The sequence below is a fragment of the Mercenaria mercenaria genome, chromosome 4, assembly GCF_021730395.1.
Source record: "Mercenaria mercenaria strain notata chromosome 4, MADL_Memer_1, whole genome shotgun sequence".
NCBI lineage: Eukaryota > Metazoa > Mollusca > Bivalvia > Venerida > Veneridae > Mercenaria > Mercenaria mercenaria.
Genome location: NC_069364.1, coordinates 14,986,699 through 15,014,270, shown reverse-complemented (window position 1 = coordinate 15,014,270; position 27,572 = coordinate 14,986,699). Strand labels below are relative to the sequence as shown.

General features: G+C 34.5%; 2 protein-coding genes across 2 annotated transcripts in view; both read left to right on the top strand.

Moving 5' to 3' along the window:
• Window positions 1-6,951: 6,951 nt before the first annotated feature.
• Window positions 6,952-14,351, top strand: LOC128556223 (uncharacterized). Its single transcript, XM_053540526.1, has 4 exons — window positions 6,952-7,414; window positions 9,457-10,141; window positions 10,507-11,057; window positions 11,341-14,351. Exons 1-3 carry the CDS (start codon window positions 7,049-7,051, stop codon window positions 10,611-10,613), a joined length of 1,158 nt encoding a protein of 385 aa, XP_053396501.1. The 5' UTR covers window positions 6,952-7,048; the 3' UTR covers window positions 10,614-11,057; window positions 11,341-14,351.
• A 6,637-nt stretch (window positions 14,352-20,988) lies between these two features.
• LOC123551054 (uncharacterized) overlaps window positions 20,989-27,572 on the top strand; it is a 103,201-nt gene continuing 96,617 nt past the window's right edge. The window contains exon 1 of the mRNA XM_053540525.1: window positions 20,989-21,000. The gene's annotated coding sequence lies outside the window, so the exon portion shown is untranslated. The remainder of the gene's footprint in view (window positions 21,001-27,572) is intronic.

The following is a 27,572-nucleotide window of genomic DNA, read 5'->3' as shown; positions in this document are numbered from 1 at the left end:
TTATCAAGCACAAAGGAGATGAAGATCAAAAGGGTCCGACCTCCTGAGTCAATGCAGCACTAATCTATCGTTTAAATTTCCAGTCGTCCATTTTTTGTTTACCATTTTAAACAAATATTAGAATGTAAATTGAAAGTAAAATTAATCAGTGGAATTGCCGTGGACTTAAAGCAAATTATAAAGAAATTCTCCTTCTCTTATCGAAATATAGTCCGTCACTTATGTGTCTTAGTGATACATTTTTAAAGGCAACGGACAAAATAGCTTTCAAAAATTATTCAGTGTATAATTTCATTAATACTAACACTGACAGAGCTTCTGGTGGTACATCTATCATTATTAATAATGCATGTCCGCACAGACAAATTGTTCTAAATACAAATATTCAGTCAGTTGCAATAAACGTTACATTGCATCGACCAATTACTATCTGTTCGGTTTATATACCTCCCAAGTTTAAACTAAATCTTGAAGATCTTGATGATCTTATAAAACAATTACCATAACCATTTTTGCTTATGGGAGATTTTAATGGTCACCGTGAATTTTAGGGCTGTTCTGACAGCAACACTAGAGGTCAAATTATTGAAACTTTTATTGAAAGAAATGCCCTCTGTTTATTAAATGATAAATCCAAAACGTATTTTCATCCTGCAACAGGTAACTTTTCTTCGCGTGATTTAACAATTTGTCAACCGAACATCTTTCTTGATTTTAAATGGAAAGTACTTGATGACTTGCATGGCAGTGACCATTTTCCAATTATTATTTCAAATACCTCTAATCTGCCTTCAGACCACCCTTCATATTTCAAATTTAATAAAGCTGATTGGAAGCAATTTCAAACGTTATGTAAAAATGATTTGACTTTGGAGAATTTTACAAATTTGTATGATCCTATTGATCGGTTCTCGGTGCTTTTGTCCGATATTGCTGACAAGTCCATTCCTAAAACTTCAAGAAATGGTAAACATAAAAATAAGCCTTGGTATGATGATGATTGTAAGACCGCTGTTCGAAAACGTAGAGCGGCCATTAAAAATTCAATATACGGCCGACAAAAGACAATCTTCTGTCAGTTAAGATTCTGAGAGCAAAAGCTCGCAGAACTATAAAACAAGCAAAGAAAAGATCATAGTATTCATACGTTTCCAAACTTAATTCTAGGTCATCGGTTAAAAAAGTCTGGGAAATGATTCGTAAAATAAGTGGAAAAGGAATAACTTCAAATGTTACCCATCTTACAAAATCAGACCAGTCTATTGCATCTACCAAGGAGGACATTGCCAATACACTTGGTGAAACTTTTTCAAAAAACTCTTCATCAAACAACTATGATAAAAGGTTTCAAAACATTAAATCAACTAAAGAAAGTAAACCTTTAAATTTTGATTCAAATAATGATGAAGATTATAATAAATCTTTTTCGCAAACAGAATTGCTTGACTCTTTAGACAAATGTCATGATACTGCAGCTGGCCCAGACCAAATTCATTATCAACTTTTAAAACATTTACCACAAGAATCATTAGACCTCCTACTTGAAATTTATAATATTACATGGAAAACTGGCATTTTTCCAGATTCCTGGAGAGAAGCTATAGTTATTCCAATACCAAAACCCGGGAAAGATAGCACGAACCCCAGTAATTATAGACCGATTGCCCTTACTAGTTGTTTATGTAAAACTTTAGAACGTATGATCAATTCTAGACTAGTTTGGTATCTTGAATCTCAAGGCCTAATTACTAACTTTCAAAGCGGTTTTCGCAAGCAGCGCAGCACAACTGATCATCTTGTTCGACTGGAAAATTTTATTCGTGATGCATTTGTTAAAAAAGAGCATCTAGTGTCTGTCTTTTCGATTTGGAAAAAACTTATGACACTACATGGTAGTATGGTATTATGAATGATCTTAACGACTTAGGTTTAAAAGGTCGTCTTCCAACATTTATATCACAATTTTTATCTGGTCGCAATTTTACGTGTTGGTTCAACCCTGTCTGACTATTTTGAGCAAGAACAGGGAGTTCCACAAGGTTGTAGTTTATCTGTTACACTTTTTAGCATCAAAATTAACAATATAGTGAAATGTTTGTTACCAGGGACAGATTGTTCATTATATGTTGATGATTTTCTGATATGTTATCGTTCAAAAAATATGCGTACGATTGAACGCCATTTACAGCAGTGTTTGAATAAAGTTCAAACTTGGGCCATGGAAAATGGTTTTTAAATTTTCCCAATCAAAAACTCAGTGGTCCACTTTTGTCAAATTTCGGAAACAACATTGTGACCCTGAGCTTTTCTAAATGGTACAAAAATACCCGTTGTTGACGAAGCAACATTTCTTGGTGTTATTTTTGATAAAAAGCTTTCTTTGATACCACACATAAAATACTTGAAAGCCAAATGTTTGAAATCATTGAATCTTTTAAAGGTAATTTCAAATACTGATTGGGGAGCAGATCGCAAGGTTTTATTAAGACTTTATAGAGGTTTGATTAGATCCAAGCTAGATTACGGTTGTGTTGTTTATGGTTCAGCCAGGAAATCCTATTTACAAATGTTGGATACTATCCATAATCAAGGTATTCGTATTGCTCTTGGCGCATTTAGAACATTGCCTGTTGAAAGTTTGTATGTTGAAGCAAACGAACCCTCCCTTTACACGAGACGTGAAAAACTGTCATTGCAATATGCTTTGAGGGTAGCCGCCAACAAATCCAATCCTGCTAATAAAATCATATTTAAATCCAAATAACACGATTCGTATGACAGAAAACCAAAACAAATTAAACCTTTTGGTTTGTTTGTTTGTTTTGGGTTTAACGCCGTTTTTCAACAGTATTTCAGTCATGTAACGGCGGGCAGTTAACCTAACCAGTGTTCCTGGATTCTGTACCAGTACAAACCTGTTCTCCGCAAGTAACTGCCAACTTCCCCACATGAAACAAAGGTGGAGGACTAATGATATCAGACACAATGTCGTTTATCAAATAGTCACGGAGAACATACGCCCCGCCCGAGGATCGAACTCGCGACCCCGAGATCCGTAGACCAACGCTCTTACCTATTGAGCTAAGCGGGCGGGCTTTAAACCTTTTGGATTTCGCATTAATAATTCTATGAAGGAAACTGATTTTGAATTTGATGATATAAAAGAAAACTTAGTTTTGAGTACACCACCATAGACTCTTAATTCTCCAACAGTTCTTTTTGATATGAAAACCGCCTTGAAAAAGTCTGAAACAAACCCTGAAATATTCAAGTCCAAATATAACGAAATCAAGTCGACTTACAAAAATCATTTTCCAATTTATACAGATGGATCAAAACATGATTCAAAGGTTGGATGTGCCGCCGTTAGCCATCTACATCAATCAAAATTACGTTTGCCAAATAACGCTACAATTTTTTCAGCCGAGGCAAAAGCTATTGATTTGGCCATTAATTTTATTTCAGAATATAATAAAGAAAAAATTATCATCTTTTCCGACTCATGTTGGTATTTACGGAAATGAGGATGCGGATACCGCAGCAAAGAAATCACTTTCATTAAATCAATTTAAATTGAAATTACCATATACTGGTTTTAGGTCAAATATCAACAAATACATTTTAACTAAATGGCAGTCTTCATGGAACAATGCTTCGTTCAATAAACTTCGTGAAATTAAACCTACTTTAGGTGAATGGCACCAAGGAAATAGATCTGTTCGCAGGGAGGAAGTTGTTCTTTCTCGTTGCCGAATAGGTCATACTCGGTTGACTCATTCGTATCTTCTGAACAATGAAGACCAACCTGAATGTGTACCATGTCAAACACCGCTTACTATTAAACATATTTTAATCGACTGTGTTGACTTCGATCCACAGCGCAATTCATACTATAATGTCGAATCGTTAAAAGAGTTGTTTGAACAAATTCCTTCCGACAAAATTTTGCAATTTTTGAAACAAATAGGCATATATTATAAAATCTGAACTTTATTTGATTTTTATTCACAGCTTTTACTTTTTGTGTTTGCAATTGATTTTTTGCACTATATATGTATATACTTTTTTACTTTAATAGTTTTATATATGCTGTACAATTAACGTAATTCATATAACTTTTTCTCGGCGATATATGATCTTTTTGTGTCGATTCGCCGTAAAACCCAACTCATTCATTCATTCATTCTTGGGTAAAACTTCTAGCCCGATTTTAAAATGATTTAACACAAATGGTCCTTGTGTGACCCTTTACCAAGATTGTTAAGATTATACCGATTCTTTAGTGTTCTGTGGAAGGTCCGCAGGACTTTGGTGCAATTATATATATGACTGAGCAATACATATTACTATGAACGGCTATATTTAACTGTACTTAGATTAATACCAAAAATGTTTGGAAGTACAACTCTAGCACTCTGCATCATCCACAAGTCCTTATATGGGGAGAAATAAGAATTATTAAATGGAATGACCAGATGATAATTGCACCAAAGTCCTGCGAACCATCACAGAACAATAAAGTTGCAATTCCAAAACCTTATAAAATCTAGACATCTATACAGTACTATTTTCAGAGAGATCACAAATCATATGACTTAGCATTTACAGACACTATATACATAAAGGGAAAAGTAAAAGAAAAAACCCTAGTGGCAATGTTTTTGATGAATCGGTGTAATCTGAAAAATCTTGGTAAAGGTACACACAAGGACCATTTGTGTTAAATCATTTTAAAATCGGGCTAGCAGTTTCACCTCAGAAGATTTTTAAAGATTCAACTATATACATATTGGCAAAAGTGACCACGCTCCTTGGCGGCCAGGATTTTAGACAAAACATTATAATTTGAACAATCTTGGTAGAAACGGACATGAAGACCATTTGTGTGAAATTATTTCAAAATCAGACCATCGGTTTTGAAAAATATGTCGCTTAAAGATTGTTCTATTTTTTTTTAGCTCTAGCGCCCTCTTCGTGCAACCAAGCGGAAGCTTTTGAAAAACTTTGGTAGAGGACATCCATACAAAGTTTTATCAAAATCCATTCAGCGGTTTTGGAGGAGATGTCGTTTAAGCACAATTGTTGACAACGGACGATAAGTCGCACGGACGACGGACACAGCGTAATCACAATATCTCACCATGAGCACTTTGTGCTCAGGTGAGCTAAACATTAAAAAAAAATCGACCTACCTATCCTTATATTTTTGAGTAGTTACCGGAAACAGTTTGTTTTATGACCCCCTGTCCATTGTTTTTCCCGGTATAACACATATATCATAAATTCATGATAAAGTCCTATGTACGGGCGGAAATATTTAAACAGTTTATAAGGAAATAAGCGGATACTTTTGAATTTGTATATTTTGATTTATTCCTTAACTGGTTTCAAAACTTATCATAAGGAGGGTTACAAACAATATAGCGTCATTTGACGTCATCAAAAGAAACATGAGACGTCACTCCTAATAAATGACGGCTAATTTACTAACGAATATTAACGACATAAAGTCGTTGTAAAACGTCTCTGTATAGTATAATCTTTTATGTGTCTCTGTTTAGTAATGGTTTAGGATGTCTTATAAAAATCATTTCTCATTGTTTTTTACTGACTATACTGTCCGTGAACATTTTAAAAAATGGAAATATTTCATATTACGGGAACGTAGCTATTTATTTGTTAGTAAATAAGATGTCATTTTTTAAGAGTGATGCCCCTTGTTTTTACTTACGACTTTAAATGGCGCCATAATGTTTGTAACCCCCTTATATTTTTTTTGAAACCGGGTGAGGAATAAATTAGATATTTAAACTATATATTTTTTTATATTTGAATTATTTTCAACCAGTTTCATATATATAGACTCTAGTTCTTTCGTCATCATAGAAAACAAATTGAATATACATTCGTATAAGTTAGATCTACTAGAACGCTTGCCAGTTAAATCGTTCCTGCTATATTTACCTGTAAGACAACTTAGAAGCTATTGGAATGACGGAAAATTGTACATTAAACTCATGCCATGTATTTTAAATCTAACCGCTGTCACGAATGTACTGATTAATAAGATCTGTAACTTCCTAAAACAAAATGAACAGCACCATGAGAAAACCAACATAGTGCGTTTGCGACCAGCATGGATCAAGACCAGCCTGCGCATCCGCGCTGTCTGGTCAGGATCCATGTTGTTCGCTAACGGTTTCCCTAATTGCAATAGGCTTTGAAAGCGAACAGCATCCATGGATCCTGACGAGACTGCACGCACTATGTTGGTTTTCATATGGTGCGACTCAAATAGATATAAATTAGTAATAGTGACATGATCACAATATTTAATAAGTAAGTTTGGAGTAGGCGCCATTGATCTTTCATAGAAGCACATAATATAGAAAGGGATTGTAGGAAGAAACTTGCAGTCAACTTCCTTGTGCAATCCCATTGATCGTAAGTACACAGCTTTATTAAAACGCAGATTTTCTCATAACTTAGTGTGGTTTTATCAATATCTTCATTTTCCAAAAATATGTACCAAATGCAGATGCAGATAGTAGCAAATCGAACGCCATTTCAGGAACTACCACTTGACTTCGTTTAAAATTAAGTTTGTCAAGTATGATAATGTATTACGCATAGGTCGTGACTTGCGAAACAGTCCTGTAAAATACTAAAAGGTTGTTTAAAACAATTTCTTTATATTTATCTCATATATTTGACGAGCAAATGCCATTGCATATCCATAATCTTTAAAAACAAGAAATTTTGGAAGATACGTTGATGTCCAATTTTATATGGACTAAATTTCACATTGATTTTACTGAACATACTTTTGTGCGAATTAACACCATATGACTCGAAGAAGCAAATATATTCCTTATCCATTACGAGTCAGACAAGGAAGAACTCTTCTTAATCATTCCGAAGAAACTTAATTGTTAATTCCTAAACTGGGAAAATGAGTAATATATTGATGTGTATAGTCACGCATTCACAAGTGGCTGAAACTGAACGGCGATAAAAGGGCATTTGCAGTTTAAATCAATGCCAAACAATGGAAAAATACTCAAGGAATAGAAACGTTAAATATGAAAGCGAAACCACCAGTTTAAGCGAAGTTTTGAAAACTATGGATTTTCCTATAGTTGTAAGAATTTCTAAGATGAATGAACTTGCAGGAACATGTTTAGTAGAAAACAAAGAAGTCTTATTTCAAAGGCGGTTGAAAATAAAATGCGCACAGGTTAGAATTTTGGATTTCAACGATAAAGAAAATTTACTAGAAGCAAAGGGTGTTGATTTCATGATGGAACATGGCAATTTTGTTGATGATGAATATCTCATACCTATGAAGTACAATGGAACACTCAAGTTTGTTCACAGACCAGGCGGTCGGAAAAGATATTCTTCTATATCACAGGTAATTATTGTATAAAATCTATTAATTTTTAATTGTTTAAAGCGTTTTGCGTTGACAAAGAACAATCATTGCAAAATTTGTCACTTGGTGTTTTCTAAAAACGGACAAGTCAGTCATAGCAATTAATCAGACATGATCTGATAATCAGTTCGCTCTAGCCACGAATCTACATGTAAAACGTTAAGTTTGGCTTCAAATATACAAAATGCATGTTTATACTATTTTTGTCAGTGAAATGCATAACAAATAAATCATATAGCGATTTAAATGAATAAATATAACTGTTATGGACTATATATTTTTATGTTATTAGGATTTTATGTCGATTGACCAGAAGGTAAGTACCACTGACCAGAGATTAATTCAAATTATGACATTATATAAGAAATCCAGCATTTAGATTTGCTGATTGCTAATGAAGTACGTACCAGTACAATTTTACAATTGTTCAACAAGTAAAGTCAATTCCAGATATTTTGACCATGTTCCTGACTCAGTTTTATAGAATTCAAACATTTCCAGCAAGTTAACGCTGCTTTTGCACTCAGACGGCCATAAAAACATTTAAAAGCATTTTAGGAAGATATTTTTTTAGAAGAGTACTCTAAATAGATTACCCTGGTTTAATTGCCACAAAAAATGGCAAATACCAAAAAGACAAAGTAACCTTAAGATAGTGGCCCATGTTCGAACGTCATCAAATCATAGAAGAATGCATTGTTTTACATGAAAATTAACAGCATATAAAACTATTGAATTCCGAAAAGGGACTGCATGAAGGGACCACACTTCTGGACAGTTCAGCGCCTTTAAACTCATCTTTTTTAAAAAGCTGTTACATGTATTCGTTTTGATGCATTTGCAACAACGTACGAGTGTTTAAACTTTACATAACTAGGTAAAACATCGTTTTTGACAATTGTTTACATTCATTCATTTACAAATGGCATTCTTATTTAAAGGGAGACAATTCCTTCAGAACATTTTAAGTATCCAACGCTGTGGGACAGAACAGTAAAACATGTACTGGACAGAAAAGTTGTTGGTCAAGATGCTGTTCTTTTACTAAAAAATCTGTTGTTTCGTGATATACTGCTAAACCTTAAATCGCTTGTGGTGTCAAGAAATTAATCGGTTCGTGAAAATATCGATCGTGAATGACACGCCGACAATTGTCCGATTGTCGCCGAAAATGATGAACAAGAAGTTGTAGAACTTGTTTCAGAAATAATCTTAATAAGCATCACGAATCTGTTGTATAAAGGTTATGAAGAACAATTATGTCTATTTTGAGTCAATGTTCTTCGAAGCGTCATTTATACATCTACAGAATTTGTAACTGTCAGTAAGACTTGAAGGTAGCAACTGAAAAAATATCAAAACTTTTAAGACTACAAATACAAGTATGGTTCATTCATCGTTCATTAGCGAAGATGTTCTCATTATCGGTCAAAAGCGTAACTACTAAAGCCATTTACTATAATAAAGAATTCTAAACGATATTTTTAATCGGAAAACGTTGCCTCGTTTTTTGTCGATATCATAATCAGCACAAATTCCAAACACATCGATTCGGCTGAATTGCAGTCATCTACATAAGTTTAAATTAAGACTTGTATTTATACAAGGGGGCCTCCATGGCTAAGTGGTTAAGGTCGCTGACTTGAAATCACTTGCCCCTCATTGATGTGGATTCGAGCCTCACTTGGGGGCGTGGAATTCTTCATGTGAGGAAGTCATCCATCTGACTTACGGAAGGCCGGTGCTTCTACCCAGGAGCCCGCTGGTGATGAAATAAAGCGGCACCTCAGTTCTTCCTCCACCATCAATTGCTGGAAAGTTGCCATATTGCGACGTTAAACCCAACAAAAAATATATTGTACGCAAAGAAATAATTTTTCAAACATTTCATACTAGATAAAAGTGTACTTTTTGTAACTTTGTTTTTTTTGTAGCATGTGATCACCATAATGCAGGTCTATATATGTAGCATGTTTCAGAACTTTAAAGAACGATATCTGACAACTTTTTAACTCATACAGGTTCTCCAAGAATTACCCCGATTTGTGCTGGTAGAAGAAGACACAGGTTCCATGCCATCAAATGGCATAGGTAAAATCATTATCATACCCGCAAAGACAATTCTTGAAGTTGTTAGAAAATTCAACGAAGGTGGAGTAACGTATTTACAATGCAGTGATGGCCACGACTCGTACGCTTTCAGTGAGAAGGAAAGAGTAAGCTTCACAGAAGTCGAAGATGAAAAGTTATATCATCTATTTGAGCTTGTGCGTCTTCAATTATTACCAAAAGCATTTAAGTTCCTAGATGTAGATCCAACAGATATAGTACTAATGAATGAGGAGCTGAATAGTGGCTTATTAACAATGGTTGAGGGACCAATTGAATTAATGCGTTTTGTTGATGTTGACATAATCGTTGGCTGGGTTAGAAATAACAAAAAGAAAACATATGAAACCTGTGTAATTCCAAGCAATCTTTGGCCATTGATTCAACTTCAAACACAAGCATTTCCTGACCAAAAAGCGAAGCACACTTACATTGACAGAAAATACGGTCACTGCATACACTCTGACTTTGTAGAGAGGAGTCTATATATACTACCTGTGAATCAGTCTGCGATTACCTGGCTAAGAAGTCCTGATTTGTACGAGCGCAATTATTCGGGAAAAGCACTGTTTGATGTGGTTTATATTGATTTTCAAGGTAAAACCATTATGTTTTTGTAACATACAATTTCAACATTTTTTTTAACTTATCAGCTGTTTTAACTCAGATTTATCATTTGAAGTACAAAATTCTTAACCTTGCACATTCTGGATATGTCAATCCGTTTTCATATATATTTCTCATTTCAATATTTTCGGTCAACATTAAAATACTGATTTTGAAAGTATGGCTAGGAAATTTTGCTTCATAAAGGATTTTTTGTTGTTATTCAGCCGTGTGTTTAACTCTGAATTAAATGGAACAGTTTTATCTGTTTTTAAAGTGGTTTTTTTTTCAATTTCTCATTGGGTTCTTCAGTACCTTGCATTTTAGTTAAAGCAATGTTCACTCTATCTAAACAGCCTCGTCTGAGGATGACGACGAGACAATTGGTGATGATATCGGAGACGTTGACTGTCCTCCACCATTACCAGGTAAACATTTTGGACAAATACTTCTGTTTCCATAGTGAGATCTTTAAATGTTGTGCCAGTTTGGAAACTAAGAAATAAACTTTTTAAATTGCATAGTAAATAAAGCATTTGTTCTAAAATAACGTTTAAGAATATCTAATTCGCCACAAACAGCCAAATGGGGAGACTTAACACTTTATTATGGCAATGTCCACATTTCGCAGGCCTTATAACAAATTTTGACAGAATTTAGCCTATTTACTACTCCGTGTTTTGTTCAGTCGAAAACATCAAGAGGCTAGTAAATATTGATTTTTTTGTCATACCAAAATGTATAATTGGAATTTCTAATCAATCATATTTTCATGCTTACATGGCTGCTAGAAGATAGAGTAGAAACATATAAGTTCATCTTTATTTTTTTGCAATTATTTTGTTTTTCAGAAAAACCAGAGATGCTAGATCTCCATGTTCCTTCACAATTACTACCTGAAGTAAAGGTAGAATTGTTTTACAAATAATGATACTGGACTTATTGTATTTGATATGAAAGTTGTCTTTTGTACATGTATTTATAATTTGTTAAAAATCATTGCTGTAAAGATTATATTTCATATTTCACACACACATTTAAAAACCAACTGACGTAAATGGATTTCATTTTGATCAATATTACAGAATTCACTCTTCTCATCTAAATTTATTCTAATTATATTTCAAAGAAATCCGAATTGGAAACAGTAGCTCAAAATTAATAACATGTTCTTGCATCCTTTTATACAGAAGAAAATGTCACTTTTTGGGAAAGTCCATAAAGAGTTAATGAGTTGGTTCTTATCAAAATATCTGCAGCCGAGAAACAAAAGAAAGAAAAGTAAAGACGAACGTTCAGATACTCACTCACAGAAGCATATAACGGCCAAACGGACGTCTAAGAATAGATCTAGACACTCTTCAGAAAGTAATGTAAGGGACGGTCCTGGTACTAAACACTATAAAAAACAACTAACTGGCGCCAAATCTGCATTAAGCCAAATGAAATTCCCGTCGGTCGATTCAATTATCGAGGAAAGTCAATACCAACATGCCGATGAAATGTCTGCTCGACTTGTGAAATCCAGTGAAAACATACGCGAAGTATCGCCAACACCGCCATTTTCATGTAGTTCTTTTACCATGTCTGGTGCAAACTCAGATTCCGATGAATCGGACTCGTCACGTAGTTATGACTATCCAGTTTTTGAAACGTTTGTCTCTCAAGCGCCTGATTCTCTTCAACATCACTCAGCGACCGATTCAAACGTAGTCCAAGCCGATGTGCAAGGCACGGTGTCAGATTCACAAAACAGAGACATAACAGACAGGTATGCAACGACTCCATTTAATGAACAGTCTACTGAAGGAGAGAATCTAATTTTGTCAGTTGCACCCCAAGGAAGAGAAAAAGAAGCATTGTCATGTGTACCAGAAAGCGATGGATATGACATTTCAGTGCCAAGTTCAAACAGTAACTACATACTAGAAACAAATGAGACAGAGGATAGGTTTTATCAATATTCGGTTTTGGAGACCGCACAATGCTTCAGACATTGTGGTCTTGGAAAGTTTGCAGATGACTGTTTGAAGAACAGACTGGATGGCTCGTTTTTCAGAAACTTCGATCTGCAAGTCATGAAAGGAGATCCCTTCCATCTATCCATCTTCGAGGTTCTGAAAGTCAGAAAAATAATATTCGATGGTTGGAGACCGAAAATCGGCAACTAACATCGACTGGATATTAGTTGAATTTATACCTGGTCCAGTTATTTTGTATGTTTATATTGGGTTTTCGGACGTATGCTAGAATTTGGTGCGAAAATTGTCCCAATAACAGAATTTCTTCAAACTTTGGATATTGAAGGACAATCATCTAAGAAACAAAACAAAAATGCAATAAAAATCATAGGTCACCGGTATCGAAAAAGAGTTATCTGCCCTTGAAAACGGCATTTCCCCCAAAAATGACGTTTTCAAGGGCAGATAACTCTTTTTCGAATCCGGTGACCTATGGATTTTATTGCATTTTTTTGTTTCTTAGATGATTGTCCTTCAATATCCAAAGTTTGAAGAAATTCTGTTATTGGGAAAATTTTCGCCCATCTCATATACAGGGAATTCTAGCGTACGCCTTTAACGCCGTTTTTAATCCCCCGCCGTGGCGGAGGGATTATAAGAATGGTCTGCGTCCGTCCTTCCGTCCGTAACAAAATCGTGTCCGGTCCATATCTCCTAAACCCCTTGAAGGATTTTCATGAAACTTGGGTCAAATGATCACCTCATCAAGACGATGTGCTGAACCCATGAGTCAGCCTTGTCGGTTCAAGGTCAAGGTCGCAACTCAAGATCAAATGTTTGAGCCTTCCATTTTGTGTCCGCTCTATATCTCTTAAACCCCTTGAAGGAATTTTATAAAACGTGGGTCAAATGATCACCTCATCAAGACGATGTGCAGAACCCATGAGTCAGCCATGCCGGCTCAAGTTCAAGGTCACAACTCCAGGTCAAATGTTTGAGCCTTCCATTTTGTGTCCGCACTATATCTCTTAAACCCCTTGAAGGAATTTTATAAAACTTGGGTCAAATGATCACCTCATCAAGACAATGTGCAGAACCCATGAGTCAGTCATGCCGGCTCAAGGTCAAGGTCCTAACTTAGGGTCAAAGGTTTGAGCCTTCCATTTTGTGTCCGCTCTATATCTCCTAAAACCCTTGAAGGATTTTCATCAAACTTGGGTCAAACGATCACCTCATCAAAGCGATGTGCAGAACTTATGAGTCAGCCATGTCAGCTCAAGGTCAAGGTCACAACTGAAGGTCAAAGGTTTGAGCCTTCCATTTCGTGTCCACTTTGTATCTCCTTAACCCCTTGAAGGATTTTCATCAAACTTGGGTCAAATGATCACCTCATCAAGAACTCATGAGTCAGCCATGTCAACTCAAGGTCAATATCACAACTGAAGGTCAAAGGTTTCAGCTCTGTATCTTCTAAACCCCTTGAAGGATTTTCATGAGACTTTGGTCAAATGATCACCTCATCAAGACGTTATGTAGAAATCATGAGTCAGCCATGTCAGTTCAAGGTCAAGGTCACAGCTAAAATCAAAGGTTTACCCTTTCACTATCCATAGCAGTGGCGGGGGATTTAGCTGTCTTTCAAACTGCCTTGTTAAACTTATTTTAGTTCTGTAACGACAGCAGTTACTCTAACCGATGTTCCTGGATTAGGTACCAGTACAAGCCTGTTCTCCACAAGTAACTGCCAACTTATCTACATGAATCAGAGGTTGAGGACAATGTCTTTTATCAAATCATCATTGAAAACAAACGCCTCGCCAACTCACGACCCTGCTTTTCGTAGATTTGAGCTCTCTTTATTGAGCTAAGCAGGATTTACACCGGGCATAATCTTTTAATCGCAGGTGTGGTTTTCTCACTTGTAAGTTGATATATTACGGCATCATTGGTAGTGAAAGATACATATTTCGTTTGAATGGTAGGTGATCAGTACATATCTTTGTATAGGTAACAAATATTATTTGCGAGCGACAACAGCATTACTTTTAATGAGATCAAACCAAACCAAGTATCAGTGAAGTATACAGTAAGAGGAACGTTTGAAATTACTTCATATTTGTGACATTGTGTAAATACAAAAAAAAAATAACATAGAAGAATTATAAATTAGAAAAATACAGTAATGTGTTGTTATTGGGAAGCAAAATAAATATAGTTAGTAGTAATCAATATTGGACAAATTTCTGGACTGTTGTTTTGTATAATTAAATTTTTTTTATTAAAGTAATAGAAACTTATAAATGTACTGTACACATTTGGAAAGAATAGGTTATGATTTCATGCTTCATAGCGGAACTCGCTCGTTTCTATATTGTGACATTTTAAATCTTGATTAGGTAGGTACAATATACACAAAATGACATCAAAGTGTCGCTCGATTTTGTTGAAGTTATATTCTGAATTTACGACATATGTTTCTAAACATCCGAAATTTTAAAACAATGTAATATTTGTAGCATGGAAGAAGGGGCATTTGAAGTTCCGTTACGTGTATGTACATGTGTCATTTAATCTGACATTCAGTACTAGCTCCTGTCCATGTTGATACGTGACCTGTTACTTTGTAACTAAGAATATTATATACAGGAAGATTCTGTGGTAAAATGCTTGATTAAATGAACTTATATGTATAAATTGACCATATGAATAAATACATGAAACATAGAATAAAATCTAAACTTCGTTTTGTATAAACTATAGCTACTATGTTGAAGTATGTCAATTCAGTAGCATTCCTTTTTGAATTTATGAATTACCATTGCAAACACTTGGCAAGGTATCTAAGAATGAATATTGTTTCATTTGATGAAAAGTTAAAGGCCATTTGTTTCAAAATTACGAAAAATATTTTTTTATTTTCGGTTTAATGTTTTCTTCGAATATTTTTATGATTATAATTATCTTGCAATCTACTGAAATTATACAAATAAACAGTTCTGTTTAAATTTTAGCTTCAAAGAAGTATTTTTATTTTATGTTCTTTTTTGTGCAGACTTACAGTTGCCCTTGTCCTTCCGTCTGTCCTTCCGTCAAAATCTTTGTTGCGCATAACACAAAAATATATGCCCGATCTAACTTCGCAGAAATGTTATTGAGCATGTGAAGTTGTACATCTGGTATTTAACTTGGATCCCACATTGCCAAATCAAAGTTGTGACCTTTGATCTAGTCAAAGTATACATAAAAAGCCGATCAGTTTGTGTCGCATGTATCTCAAAAAGTATTTGATCTGCGATTATGAAGCATCACAGGAATATTATTAAGCATGTGAAGGAGTGCACCTAGAGATTTTTTTTGAGATTTCGTTAAGCCAAATTACAATCATAGACCTTTGAGGTACCGTATAACGGGTTAATTCTGCGGGTTTTTATTTCTGCTTATTCTGCAGGTCGAGGCTGTCATGAAGAAACAAATTCTGCACATTTAAACTATCAGCAGAATTTTTAATGCAGAACCTAACTTTGATATTTCGCTTAATATAATGACCCGTTATCTTTATCTCAAGAGTTTTTTGTCTGCCATCAATTTAACGCCGTATCGATTGTGGTTGATTGCTTTTGTTATTGTATCAATCTATTGTCCACGAATGAATGGTTACCATTTCGGGCGTGTAATCTTTACAAGTGTATATCACAAAACGCTCTAGTTTTATGAAAAGTTTGACAAACGTTATATAAGATTGGGAAAATTAAATAGATATTGTATATATTTGTAAATGAATCGTAAATTTTTCTACCAGCAGTGTTACATTTTATGAAAATGTCTTTCAAAAATGAATTACCGGTACTAGACCTACAGTATTTATTTTTAACTCTGAATAAATATTCTGATCATGCACATCAGATTTAAATATAAATCAGCTGAGCCAACTTCACTTTCCTAGATAATGCCACTAAGACGTAACTGACGAGAACGATATGCATTTGAGTCGTTAATTATGACGTAGTAAATGCGGTAGCTATTTCCCATGCGCAGAATTTATTTCTAGTTTATGCAAACCGCAAAAATTATTCCTACTTTTCTTGAAGGTCGCAGAAATGAAAAACGCAAAAAAAGACCAGGCCCGTTTTAGGGCAAAACCGCAGAAGTTTTTGCTCGCAGAATTAACCCGCTATACGGTAGGAGGGCATAAAGGTTTATGTTGTCGCGCGTATAATGAAACGTTTTTCACCTAGACATACGAAACATAACAAGAATATCATTATTTATTTGAAATAGTGCACCCGGGCTTGTAGTATTATTGTTGGTCAGACGAGAGTTATGACCTTTTGATAAGTTCAAAATATGCATAAAGGGCATACATATTTGTGTTGCATATTTCTCAAAAATATTTGATCTAAAGTCATAAAACATAGGTGGATTGTTAAATAGCACGTAGGTTGTGCATGTGGTGTTCTTTTTTAGATTTCACTCGACCATTACGGAGTCATGGGCCTTGACTTAGTGAAAATACACATAGGGTTCTTACAAGTTTGTGTTGCATTTATCTACAGATTATTTCACCAATACTCGTTAAAGTATGTAAGAATATTATACAGTATGTGAATGTTTGCACCAGAGGTTTTGTTTTATTTCACTCTACAAGACCAGAGTGATAGCCCTCAACATCGTCAGAAATATCAATTAAAGGCATGAAAGTTTATGTGCTTTGCTTTGACCTAGAGTCATAACATATTAGAGGGTTGTAAAATTACTGGACAAGACCAGAGTTATGGTCCTTGATAAAGGTGAAAGATACATGAAGTACTTAAAAGTTTGTGTTGCATATCTTTTTAAATATTTCACCTAGTCATGAAACCATGTCCATTGACAGGAAGTTTGAACACCTTTGTCCTACGGACATACACCTACTGTGTTTTAAAACTTAAATTCGCAAAAGACATGAAAGTGAAAAGTAATGAGAAGTACGATGGAAATTTACATTTGAAACATTCTGATCTCAAACCAAAAGTGTGAAAATTGCAGGTGTAAAGTGGCCATGTCTCAAACATTAAGATGAAAATAGAATTATAGAACAGTCAGCCGTCCTTAAATAGTGCATTTTAGTGGAATTCAATCCCCATTCAGGGTGAACTATCATTTTGTAAAATATCTCACTTTAAATGAATAAAGACGACATGGCCACTTCTGTTTTTATGTATGCAATGGGAGATTTTAATTTCTTCTTGGCAGAGTAAATAAGTTCACACAATGATTCCATGGTAATCCTCTACTAAGGTTTTCAAAACTCTATTCGTCAAAAAACATGGCTGCCAAAGGGTACGGTCAGTTTTTCGCATATGCCTAAAGAATTATATATATCCTTATCATATCAAACTTTTCTTGCCAGAAACTGCTGGTCATCGATCAGATTTTAAAATTTACCCTTGCTGCCGGAATAACTAAATGGGCGAGCAGTTAGCTGCCGATTTCCTGTCGTCGTCTTTAGCATATCGTCGGAGAAGACCCGGGAACATTGCCAGCAAGTACAGATGCATGTGTTTCTTCCTGGAATTTACACATTCAGTTTATGAGTTAATGCATAAAATGATTATTAAAACTTCAATATCATTTATAAAAATATGCGTTTGAAATATGTTTTGTCATAAAACCAAAAGGTTATCATGTTTTGTAGGATATCTAATATTTTAAGGTTTAAAGGTACCAAATAAAGACAAATAAAAAAGCATACAAAGACTACACATTTTGAAATATACATCTAAACATTACGATAGCCGTGCAATATTCACTTCAAGTCAAAACATGTGCAGAGAAACGAATGATTTTTTGTTGTATTTTCTTAGACTGACATGGGTGGTCATTTTGTCCTACTTTCGCGTTTATCGTTTTTCCGTAACCGATCGGAAATTCTTCGGGATCACGTGATTTTATAATTGATTGAAACGAATGTCCGTTTAAAGACGCGCCGCAAAAAATATATTAGGCCAAGACAAAGTGTTTAATGTATAAAATTTTATTGAATTCATGTAGCAATATGTACATCAATCGGTGTATGTAGGTGTATGTAGGTAAATGTCAATCACATATTGTTTCTAAAGTGTAAGATAGATATTCATCTATATTCTCAAAACTATTCTGAAAAGAGATTGACTAAACATACTACAAACTCTGGTTTTCATATGATACTCTAACCCTAACCCTAACTCGGATTTTACTAGTGGACCTTTAAAATTTGGACACAAGAGAAAAATCATCAATATATTTCCGATCGGAAGTCATATGTAAAATTGAAGTCACATGTAAAATTGAAAATGGAAATCAGAACTATCCTCCCCTTATATTATTTGGGAATATTTAGAGAAGAAAAAAAAGCTTAATGAGTTTTTTGCCTATGCACATGGCAATGTTGCAGAATCCTTAATCACTTATTCATCTTCTTATTTTATTCAATCAGTTTTAGTTCGATCTTTATAAACTCACAGAAACTTCTGTGAATATTCAAACCCAAACTATTGGGGGAAAAAACTAATACACCGAATTACCACTGATATAAACGCAATTTAATCAGAAGTATGACGGTGTGTAGGTGCGTTAAAAGCTTGTAAAAAGGACATCCTTTTAAAGCGACCGTATAGCATAACGTTACAGCAAGTGCATTTAAATTTATTTATCTATATTTCAAAGGAGGAAGTATAGGATAATGTTAAGGATATCTTAGATAGACTCTGTGTAACATAATGATGTTCTGCATAAACAAATCTACTTAAGTTTTTTACAGATTATGGTGATATTTTGTATCAAACCATAATGACAAATGATCTGAAATTCGAAGATAAAAAGCAAACAATAGCAGAAATTCTGCAGACAAATAATTTACCTATGGTGGTAAGAATATACGAAGAGAACAAACATGATGAAGGCTTTGATATTTTTCGTGCCAAAATATCAGGAAACACGGAAGTATTGCTTCAGAAGAAGATTAAAGTGAAGTACAGGCATATAAAAATTCTGCGGTATTACGACAAAAATGTTGTAGAGAAGGAAAATGGATCAGAATACGTTCTCGAACATGATACATATGTCGATGAAAAGTTTTTGATACCACTGAAATACCATGGCAAAGTAAAATTTGTGCACCGTCCTGGAAGCAGTAGAAGATATACGACGATATCACACGTAAGATTATTTAGCTAATTTTGAACATTTAATGCTAATTATGTTTCACTTTGTCGATCACGTAGCCAACTTTACACTTTATATTTGTGTTTTTTTTTTGCATTTCAATCGTAACATAATTTAACATTTTGGATTATATATGATATCTTATCATAAAATTTTAGTATGCTTTTTCTAAAACATAGTATAGTCAAGCAAAATAATTGCAGACTTGTACTCGCGTAGTAAATCAAACAAAAACCCACATTCCAACATTCTTCCGTACAATCCGTGGGAAGTATGATATGGAATCACCACAAAATAACTATTTACGTAAACTCTGATAGCCCTCAGAAGTTCAAGAATCTACCATCTAGTACAGCAAATTAACTTAAGGATCAAAGAGGAAGTCATTCAGTTAAAACGCCTTTAATAAATAGCAAAATCTTTAAGAAAATTCTCTTAAAGTCACAATATACTTAATTTGGGTATTTCTGTATTTTAACATATCTTTCATTTTCTGCATTGAAGATGATTGGTAAATCTATGTGTGAATTGCTGTGATTTGCAGTTTTAAGAGGTTGTGATTTTGGAGCAGTGTTTTCCTGTTGATTATTTATTCCTCAATTTTACAATAATACATGAAGTAATAAAACAAGACCTCATGAAAGTAACAGATATGTCTCTTATTTTCTAGCGACTTAGAATATCATAATTTATAATTAAGCTATAGATATTTTAACGTAACCTGTATACCCTAATAACGGTTTTCAGTTAAGAGAAAATTGTTGTTACTCATTCAATTATTACAGAAATTTCAACGAATTGCTGCATCCTTTCCACTTGAAGAGTTTTTATTTTAGCTCCCGAGTGAACTGCCTCGTTACATAATTCTTGGTGAAGACACCGTTGCCTTGCCACCAAATGGTATTGGTAAAAATCTGATTGCTCCTTCAGCTACATTAGAACAGGTACGTAAGATCAAACAACCAAATGAGAATTTGACATATTTAGAGTGCAGTTATGGAAACGTGTCGTACATTTTTAGCGAGAGAGATGAATCAACTGTACTGAAGTGGATGATACAAAGGTTTATCATTTATTTGAACTTGTTCGTTGTAAGATGCTGCCGAAGGTGATTCATTTTCAAGACGTTGCAGCGGAAGATATTATTTTAATGGACAATTACCTTAAGAGTGCAATGCTTACTTGTGTTGAAGGACCGATTGAACTACTCGGATTTAAAGATATTGATTTGATTGTTGCATGGGTAAGGGACAAGGAGTCTAGGACTTACAAGACAGTGCTTATACCTGGCGGAACATTGGAATGTGATAATGGTACAGGAGAGAAGTTTGCATGGGGAAGAAGAAAAGGCAAATTATATCAAAAGGAAATATATTCATTGTGGTGAAACTGGCTTCATTGAAAAGTGTTTGTACCGGATGTCCCCGGACAATTGCCATGTTACGTGGCTTAGAAGTCCTGATTTCTACAAGCAGACTGTGAAAGAGAAGCATGTGTTTGAAAGGAAAACTAATGACTTTCAAGGCAAGTAATTTTTCGAAATACTTTTACGCATTTTATATCCTGAATGATAACAATAAATGTATTTTTCACAAAACTTAAAGTTATACAAATGTTAGATATATCACTTTTTATTTCCAGATTCCTCTGATGATGAATCTATGGGCGATTATGAAGAAGTCTCAAATACACCGCCACCTGTACCTGGTAAAACATTTGTTGTTGAACAGTCTCTTTTGTACCTGACATACTTCTATCCAAATTCAGCACATATAAATGCAAGGCATCCCTGAAGATTAATGAAATTCCACTAGAAGGCAAACGTGACCCATTCTCAGGGTGTGTTTGCTTTAAGATTTTTACTGAAAAATTTATTAAATAAAGGTCTATAAAAATAAAAAAGTGTATCTATTTTCTTTTGTACTAGCAATTGTTATGACCTTTATAATACGTCCCAGTTATAAAATACATATTTGACATTTGATACCGGGAGTTTAAGGTCGCTCACTTCCCACTCACATCTCGGAGGTGGGGGATTACTTTGGCGTATCTACACAAATGCCTGCCAGTGCCTGAAATATAGTCTGGGTGTCTAAACAATGTCTTCTTTGACCAGTAAAATTGCCAAATGAACTACATCGCATCCTTTCGAGCAGAGATATGGGAGTTTGATGCTGTGAATATTTCAGTGAAGCAAATAGTCATAAACGAAACTTTATTTTCATATCGGCAATAAATGATTTTACAAATGTTATTATCTGTAGTGTTTCAAGTACTAGTATATTTAATGCTACCATAAATATAAGCACGTGTCTTGTCATATTGCGTCAATTCTTGATAAACATCTCCGTTCTTTTCACTCCATATTGCGTCGATTCTTGGTAAACATCTCCGTTCTTTTCACTCCATATGCCATCTCCCTCGACTTCAATGTGGACTAGATGACACAAAGGCTTAACTTACTGAAAAGTAATGAAAACATAATCATTTAAGTGAAAGAAAAACCATGTACTTGACAAAAGTAAGTATAATGAATAATAAAGGTATTTTTCACATTCGTGCACTTTTTGGACCTTTCTAGTGATTCCACAAAATAAGGAAGTGAACGCATAGGACATACGACAGATTAGTAACCAGGATATTGCATTAGGTCAACTAAGTTCTTTAGATACAACGTTAGCTCTATGGTTAGGCCATAGCAGACTATTGTCTTGTTTTCTAAAGAATGCCTGTCATAATCATTAAACCAGGGATCTCCTATAATTCTGTTTTTAAACTAATATCTTACGCGTGACGTATACGACCAATTAAAATTTCCGATAAGTACTATTATTGTTATTATTATACCAGATTTATATAGCGCCCATTTCATGAGAAACACGTTCAAAGGCGCTTCACTTATAGCAAACGCAGCCACACAGGGCGCGAAATTCATCCTCTGCTAATACAGACACAGAGCGATCTGAGGGACAGTGAGATAAAGCCCCCGGAGCAGATAGAGAGAAATCATTTTAGATACAGGCCTGTCCGGCTAACTTAGCCTAGCTCTTTGGACAGTCTGGTTCTTTAACGTGCCCGTGTATAGCACCGAATCACGCGAAGCCGTCTTTCCTGGGAAGAACCAGTACAGGCCTCTTGTTAGGTGGGAGACACTCAAGAGCAACTCCGAAATTTCCAGTGCCTGGACCGGGATTCGAACCCCGGACCTCTGGATTGACAGTCAAGCGTGTTACCACTAGACCACCGGCCCACCTAAGTACTACGTCCAATCAGCATGCTTGATACACAATTTACGAAACGTCTAATGGCTGCGCCCATGAAAGATTCTAGCCTGTATTATTTCCAATGTTTGGGAGTTATCTTGATGAAATGCAACAGCATTCAAATTTGCAACATATGACTTTCCTGGAAAAATGGACAATTGTCGTTGATATGCAGTTTGTGTTTAAGTACAGCTGCGTTTACGGTAAATGACATCCTGATAGCGAAAGGCATATTACGCGGACATTTTTAAAGCATTCCCCCCCCAAAAAAAATATCATTTTTTTAAGCAAAATTATGACAGTTCTTTTGTTGATGATATAAAATGATAAAGGAGACATTAAAATTACGTATTTGTAAGGTCCGGTAACCAAGCATTACTAGGGTTTTCTTGGCGTCCGGTAATATAAAATGGAAAAATTTAGCCCGAGCATCTGACTATAACATTATGTGACATATTTTACATATACGAAGACCGTCTGATTTACTGTGGCACACTGACGCTTCGGCGTTTATTTCAATAGCTCTGCTGCATCACATCTTATGGTCAGCTGGAAGTAACACACGAGGCTTCCGATTGGTTAAAAAGTATAGGGTATTCCGTGGTGTATATTTACTATGTAAAATGATCTCCCATTGGTGTAAAATATGTTGGATGTGTTTGAAAACTATCGTACGTTTTAAATTAAAACTCAAATCCAAGATTACTGGCTAAAATTATATGAAATTATTCATTTTGTGTGAGAACTATGCATGTCTTATTAGTAGAGCATTTTCATGAAAAAAAATCACTGCCGGACTCTGGGTAACCGAGTTCAAAGAGAAAAAAGTACCAAAATGTAACGGTCAAAATGTACATTTCTTGCAGGTTTTTGATAGTTCTGAGTAGATGGCATCAAACGTTTAAACATTATGAAAGGCCCATGACCGGAAACATTACATTGTGGGCCATGGAAATTGAGTTATTTCCCTATGAACTTAAATAAGAATAATGTTTCTTGGATGTGTTCAGACCAATTTGCTAACCATTTTTCAACAATAAATCTAATGCACTCTTTCTGCCAACAAACTATGTTTAAGTAAAAGTCCTGTTTCCCAGAAATCATCAAACTCATTTGCTGTCCGGTAGTTTAAACTTACAATTTCTGATTGCTACATTATGTTATTAGCAAGCGGTAAACAGATCATATAATTACTTAAAACATTCACACAGAAATGGTCATTACACTAATTTGATAAAAGCATAGCAAATTGAATCATACAATATCCGATACGCATGCTTTTAGTTTTAACGTCGTTGCCTTTCAAGTAGTCACATTCACTACTAATTACCGAAACCTGTCAACCGATAAACATTTTAATATTATTAGCTTAAGATAGCTGTAAAGAAGTTAACAAATAAGAAAATATGTCAGAGATACATTCCTACTTAAAGTTTGTGTTGGAGATCCATGCTGTATTAATTGTGTGAATACGGTGCGGATTATTACTGCCAACGAATTGTGTAAGTATTACGACTGAATTTTGTTTTCAAATCAACATGTTTGTGTTACGTGTGCGTCACATAAAATAAAAAGTGGTCGAACTAATTGGCAAACGTGCCCGATACATACCTGCACGAGTTAATGTTTCTAATTATGCTGTGAAATTGTAATCGTAAATTTGAGAACTGTCGTGAACTCGAGATTTGCAAATGACTTCGTTCTAATAAATTAGAATAATTTATAACTAATACATGTTGTTTCAACCGACAGCTGTTGCAATACTGATAACCATTGTTGAAGATGCATGCTAATGTTTTCCCTGATTCCCTGATATGAAATCAATAATATTCAAATCAAAAAGAAATACACGTTTGGTTTATATTAATTAAGTTAATAGTTGGCGTGTATGTGTGTGTATGTTCGGGTTTAACGTCTTTTTCAACAATTTTTAAGTCATATAAACGACGTTGTCTACTTGTAGTAGTGAGCACAATGCCCAATTTTATAGTGCTGCCTCACTGGAATATCACGCCGTAGACACGTGACATGATACCCCACCCAGTAACATTATACTGACGTCGGGCTGACATGTCCTAGCACTATCCTCTTAATGCTGAGCGCCAAGCGAGGAAGCTACTAGTACCATTGTTTTACGTCTTTGGTGTGACGCGGCCGGGGATCGAACCCACGACCTCCCGCACTCGAAGCAGACCTTCTACCACTAGGCTACAGAGGCGGTTTCTAAGAGCTGGCTGACTGATGCGGTTACACCTATGGAAAGTTGAACAATTATCTGTTATGTTCATTAAAGTTCCTCTTACGTCAGTCTGTAATCTTAGACGACTTAAAGGCAAAGAAAATCTCCTATATAAGTGACCCCCCCCCCCCCCAAATACCAGACTTTTTAATCCCCAATATACAAGATCCTGTCTGGTCCAGTCTGATAAGGGTCCATAAAACCCCTGTAGACTTGACATGTAGCCTAATTATTGATAGAGAATCATAAATTTTATTGCTTACAGGTAAATTGGTTATTTCCTGTGTTTTGCATTTTATTAATTGAAATGCTGTTGTTTTTTTTAGTCTTTTTTCAGAATGTACACAAAATTATTTTAATTGATAAGATACTAATTTTGATTGCTCAGTCATGTTGAGTAATGTCCTGGCCAATTAAATTATAACTCTTATAGCAAAGCAATTCTCACTATAAAATAATTATTCAAAACTTAATAAGAGAAATTACAAGTTTGTTTATTCAATGATTATGATCTTTTTATCAAAAGTAACACAATAAAAACGAAAAAAAAAAAGATAATTGCTGGATTTTATTAGAAATTAAAGAAATGTTCAGTTGCATTTTTAATACATAAAGAAGGTATATAAACAGAAGGATGTTATTATATTAAAACTGCTTAATTCTCTTGTGTTGTCTAAATAATGTTAACTTTTTTTTATGTATAATAAATTCCAGCAATAAAGATATATCATTGTTCAAAATACAGAATAATTTATTACTTCTAAAAGCTATGTGCCTGAATGCATTTTTTATATTTTTGATAATAAAAAACAGCAATAATGAGATGTAATTGTTAAAAAACTTACTTTATTAAAAATATGATAAAAACACTGTTGTATCTTATCACTTTGTTTATTTAGCCCTAATTCAATCAAACTTTCTAAACTCGTTATAAAGGTGAGAACTGATTTGCTATAAAGGTGAGAAATATCTCCTGCAATTTATTTACTGCACAGTAGCTATACAGTAGCTTATTATGATAAACAGAAGCAAGTCTACCAATGGTCCCGACTTGTGTATTGGCCCTTATCGCCAATACGCAGACCTTATCATCTCCATAGGCCACATACCAGGCATACCAGAATCAGTGTCTTTAAGAGTTTCCATTTTTTCTATTTTATGATGTCGCCCTGGTATGTCTGTTTCAAGAACATATATTTTTTTGTTTCCATTTTAGTGTGTGCGAACCTGTAAGCAATTCCATTCATCAATTTGTTATACTGGTGCACACTTACTGTAGCTAAGACTTAAGTGAAATTAACCTAAAAAAACAAAGAAAAATATCAAACAGGGAATGCCACGCACTAAAAGCGCAGCCTCCTCAAAACGAATCCCCCAACACGCAAACGCGTGCACCACACACACACTCAAAGCTTACACATCAGGACAAAACGAACAACACACACACACACTCAAAGCCAACACGTAAGGACAAGACGAACAATAAGCATACACACACGCGCGCACACAAAGTCAACACATAAGGACAAAACGAACAAACAAAGGAACACAGTGGGGCACCGCCTTAACACATTATACTTATGTTACCGCTATCCCGTATAAGTGTCTTTACGAGTTAAGAACTACAAGAAAAGAATGTATGCAGAATTGTTTACAGCAACGATTAGAAGTTTTATTTAAATCTTTCATTTCTTTCTTTCTTCATAAATCACACCGGTTCAGATCGTATTCAGTATTTAAAAACACCTTTATATTTAAGGTCGAATGCATGCAAAAGAACTGTCCGCATCCTTTTGACAATCCGTTTTTATTTGTATGAACTTGTCTTATCATGCCATTTGAATTTCTTTTCATGTGAATAATATTCATTGACTGCTATTCTACTGAGATTTATTTTGGTCAGGTGAAAAAATGGAATATTTGGCTTCATATACAGTGCCACGCAATACTCTTTTGTAATATTCAATATAAATGTAAATTGGCATTCATTTGGAAATAATATAATTATATCATATACAGATTATTGTCACTAAGTTAAGAAATCTCATTAATCAAAGCACAATACAAAATAAAATGTTATCCATTTTACCTTTTTTTCTGTAAATCCTAAACTATACCTTAACTATGTATCTTTTGTATGTAGTCAATAATTGGCGGAAAGAAATACACTTGAATACTAAAATTACCACGCCAAAGAAGTTAAAATTTCCTCCTGTGTCACAAACTTTGAAGAAAAACGTTTGATTTCCATTGCTTTACATTTTACCTTTTGTAAGAATTAGAACTAATTAATATTTATTTTTTTTAAAGATGTATGTATGTATTCTCACTTGTCTTCAAATTCTTGTGTCTATCAACAATGTGGAAATTAGTGTGTTTTTATTTCTCAGAGGATTCATTTTGAGACTGACAAATTGTTTGCCAACTGATCAGTTCATTCTAGTGACGAATAAATCTTTCCCCGGCGAAATACTTCTGAACTTAATTTGTTTTAAGAGACAGTATGAAAAAGAAGATAGTGTCTGTATACAAAGTGCTAACACTTTTATAAGTAATCAATCCTGACTTCGTACTATGTTCGAAATGTTGGGAAAAAGAATTATTTTAGATTAAATATTTTTAGGAAAATAGCGTTTTTATTTTACAGGATGTTGGTGCAATACTGATACAAGCCTTGTCCGGATAATTCCTACAGTTTCAAGAGATTTGTAGATTTGAAAAATGCACATATTGTCAGGACATACATTACCATGCCTTGCATAGGAGGTCGGTCCTTA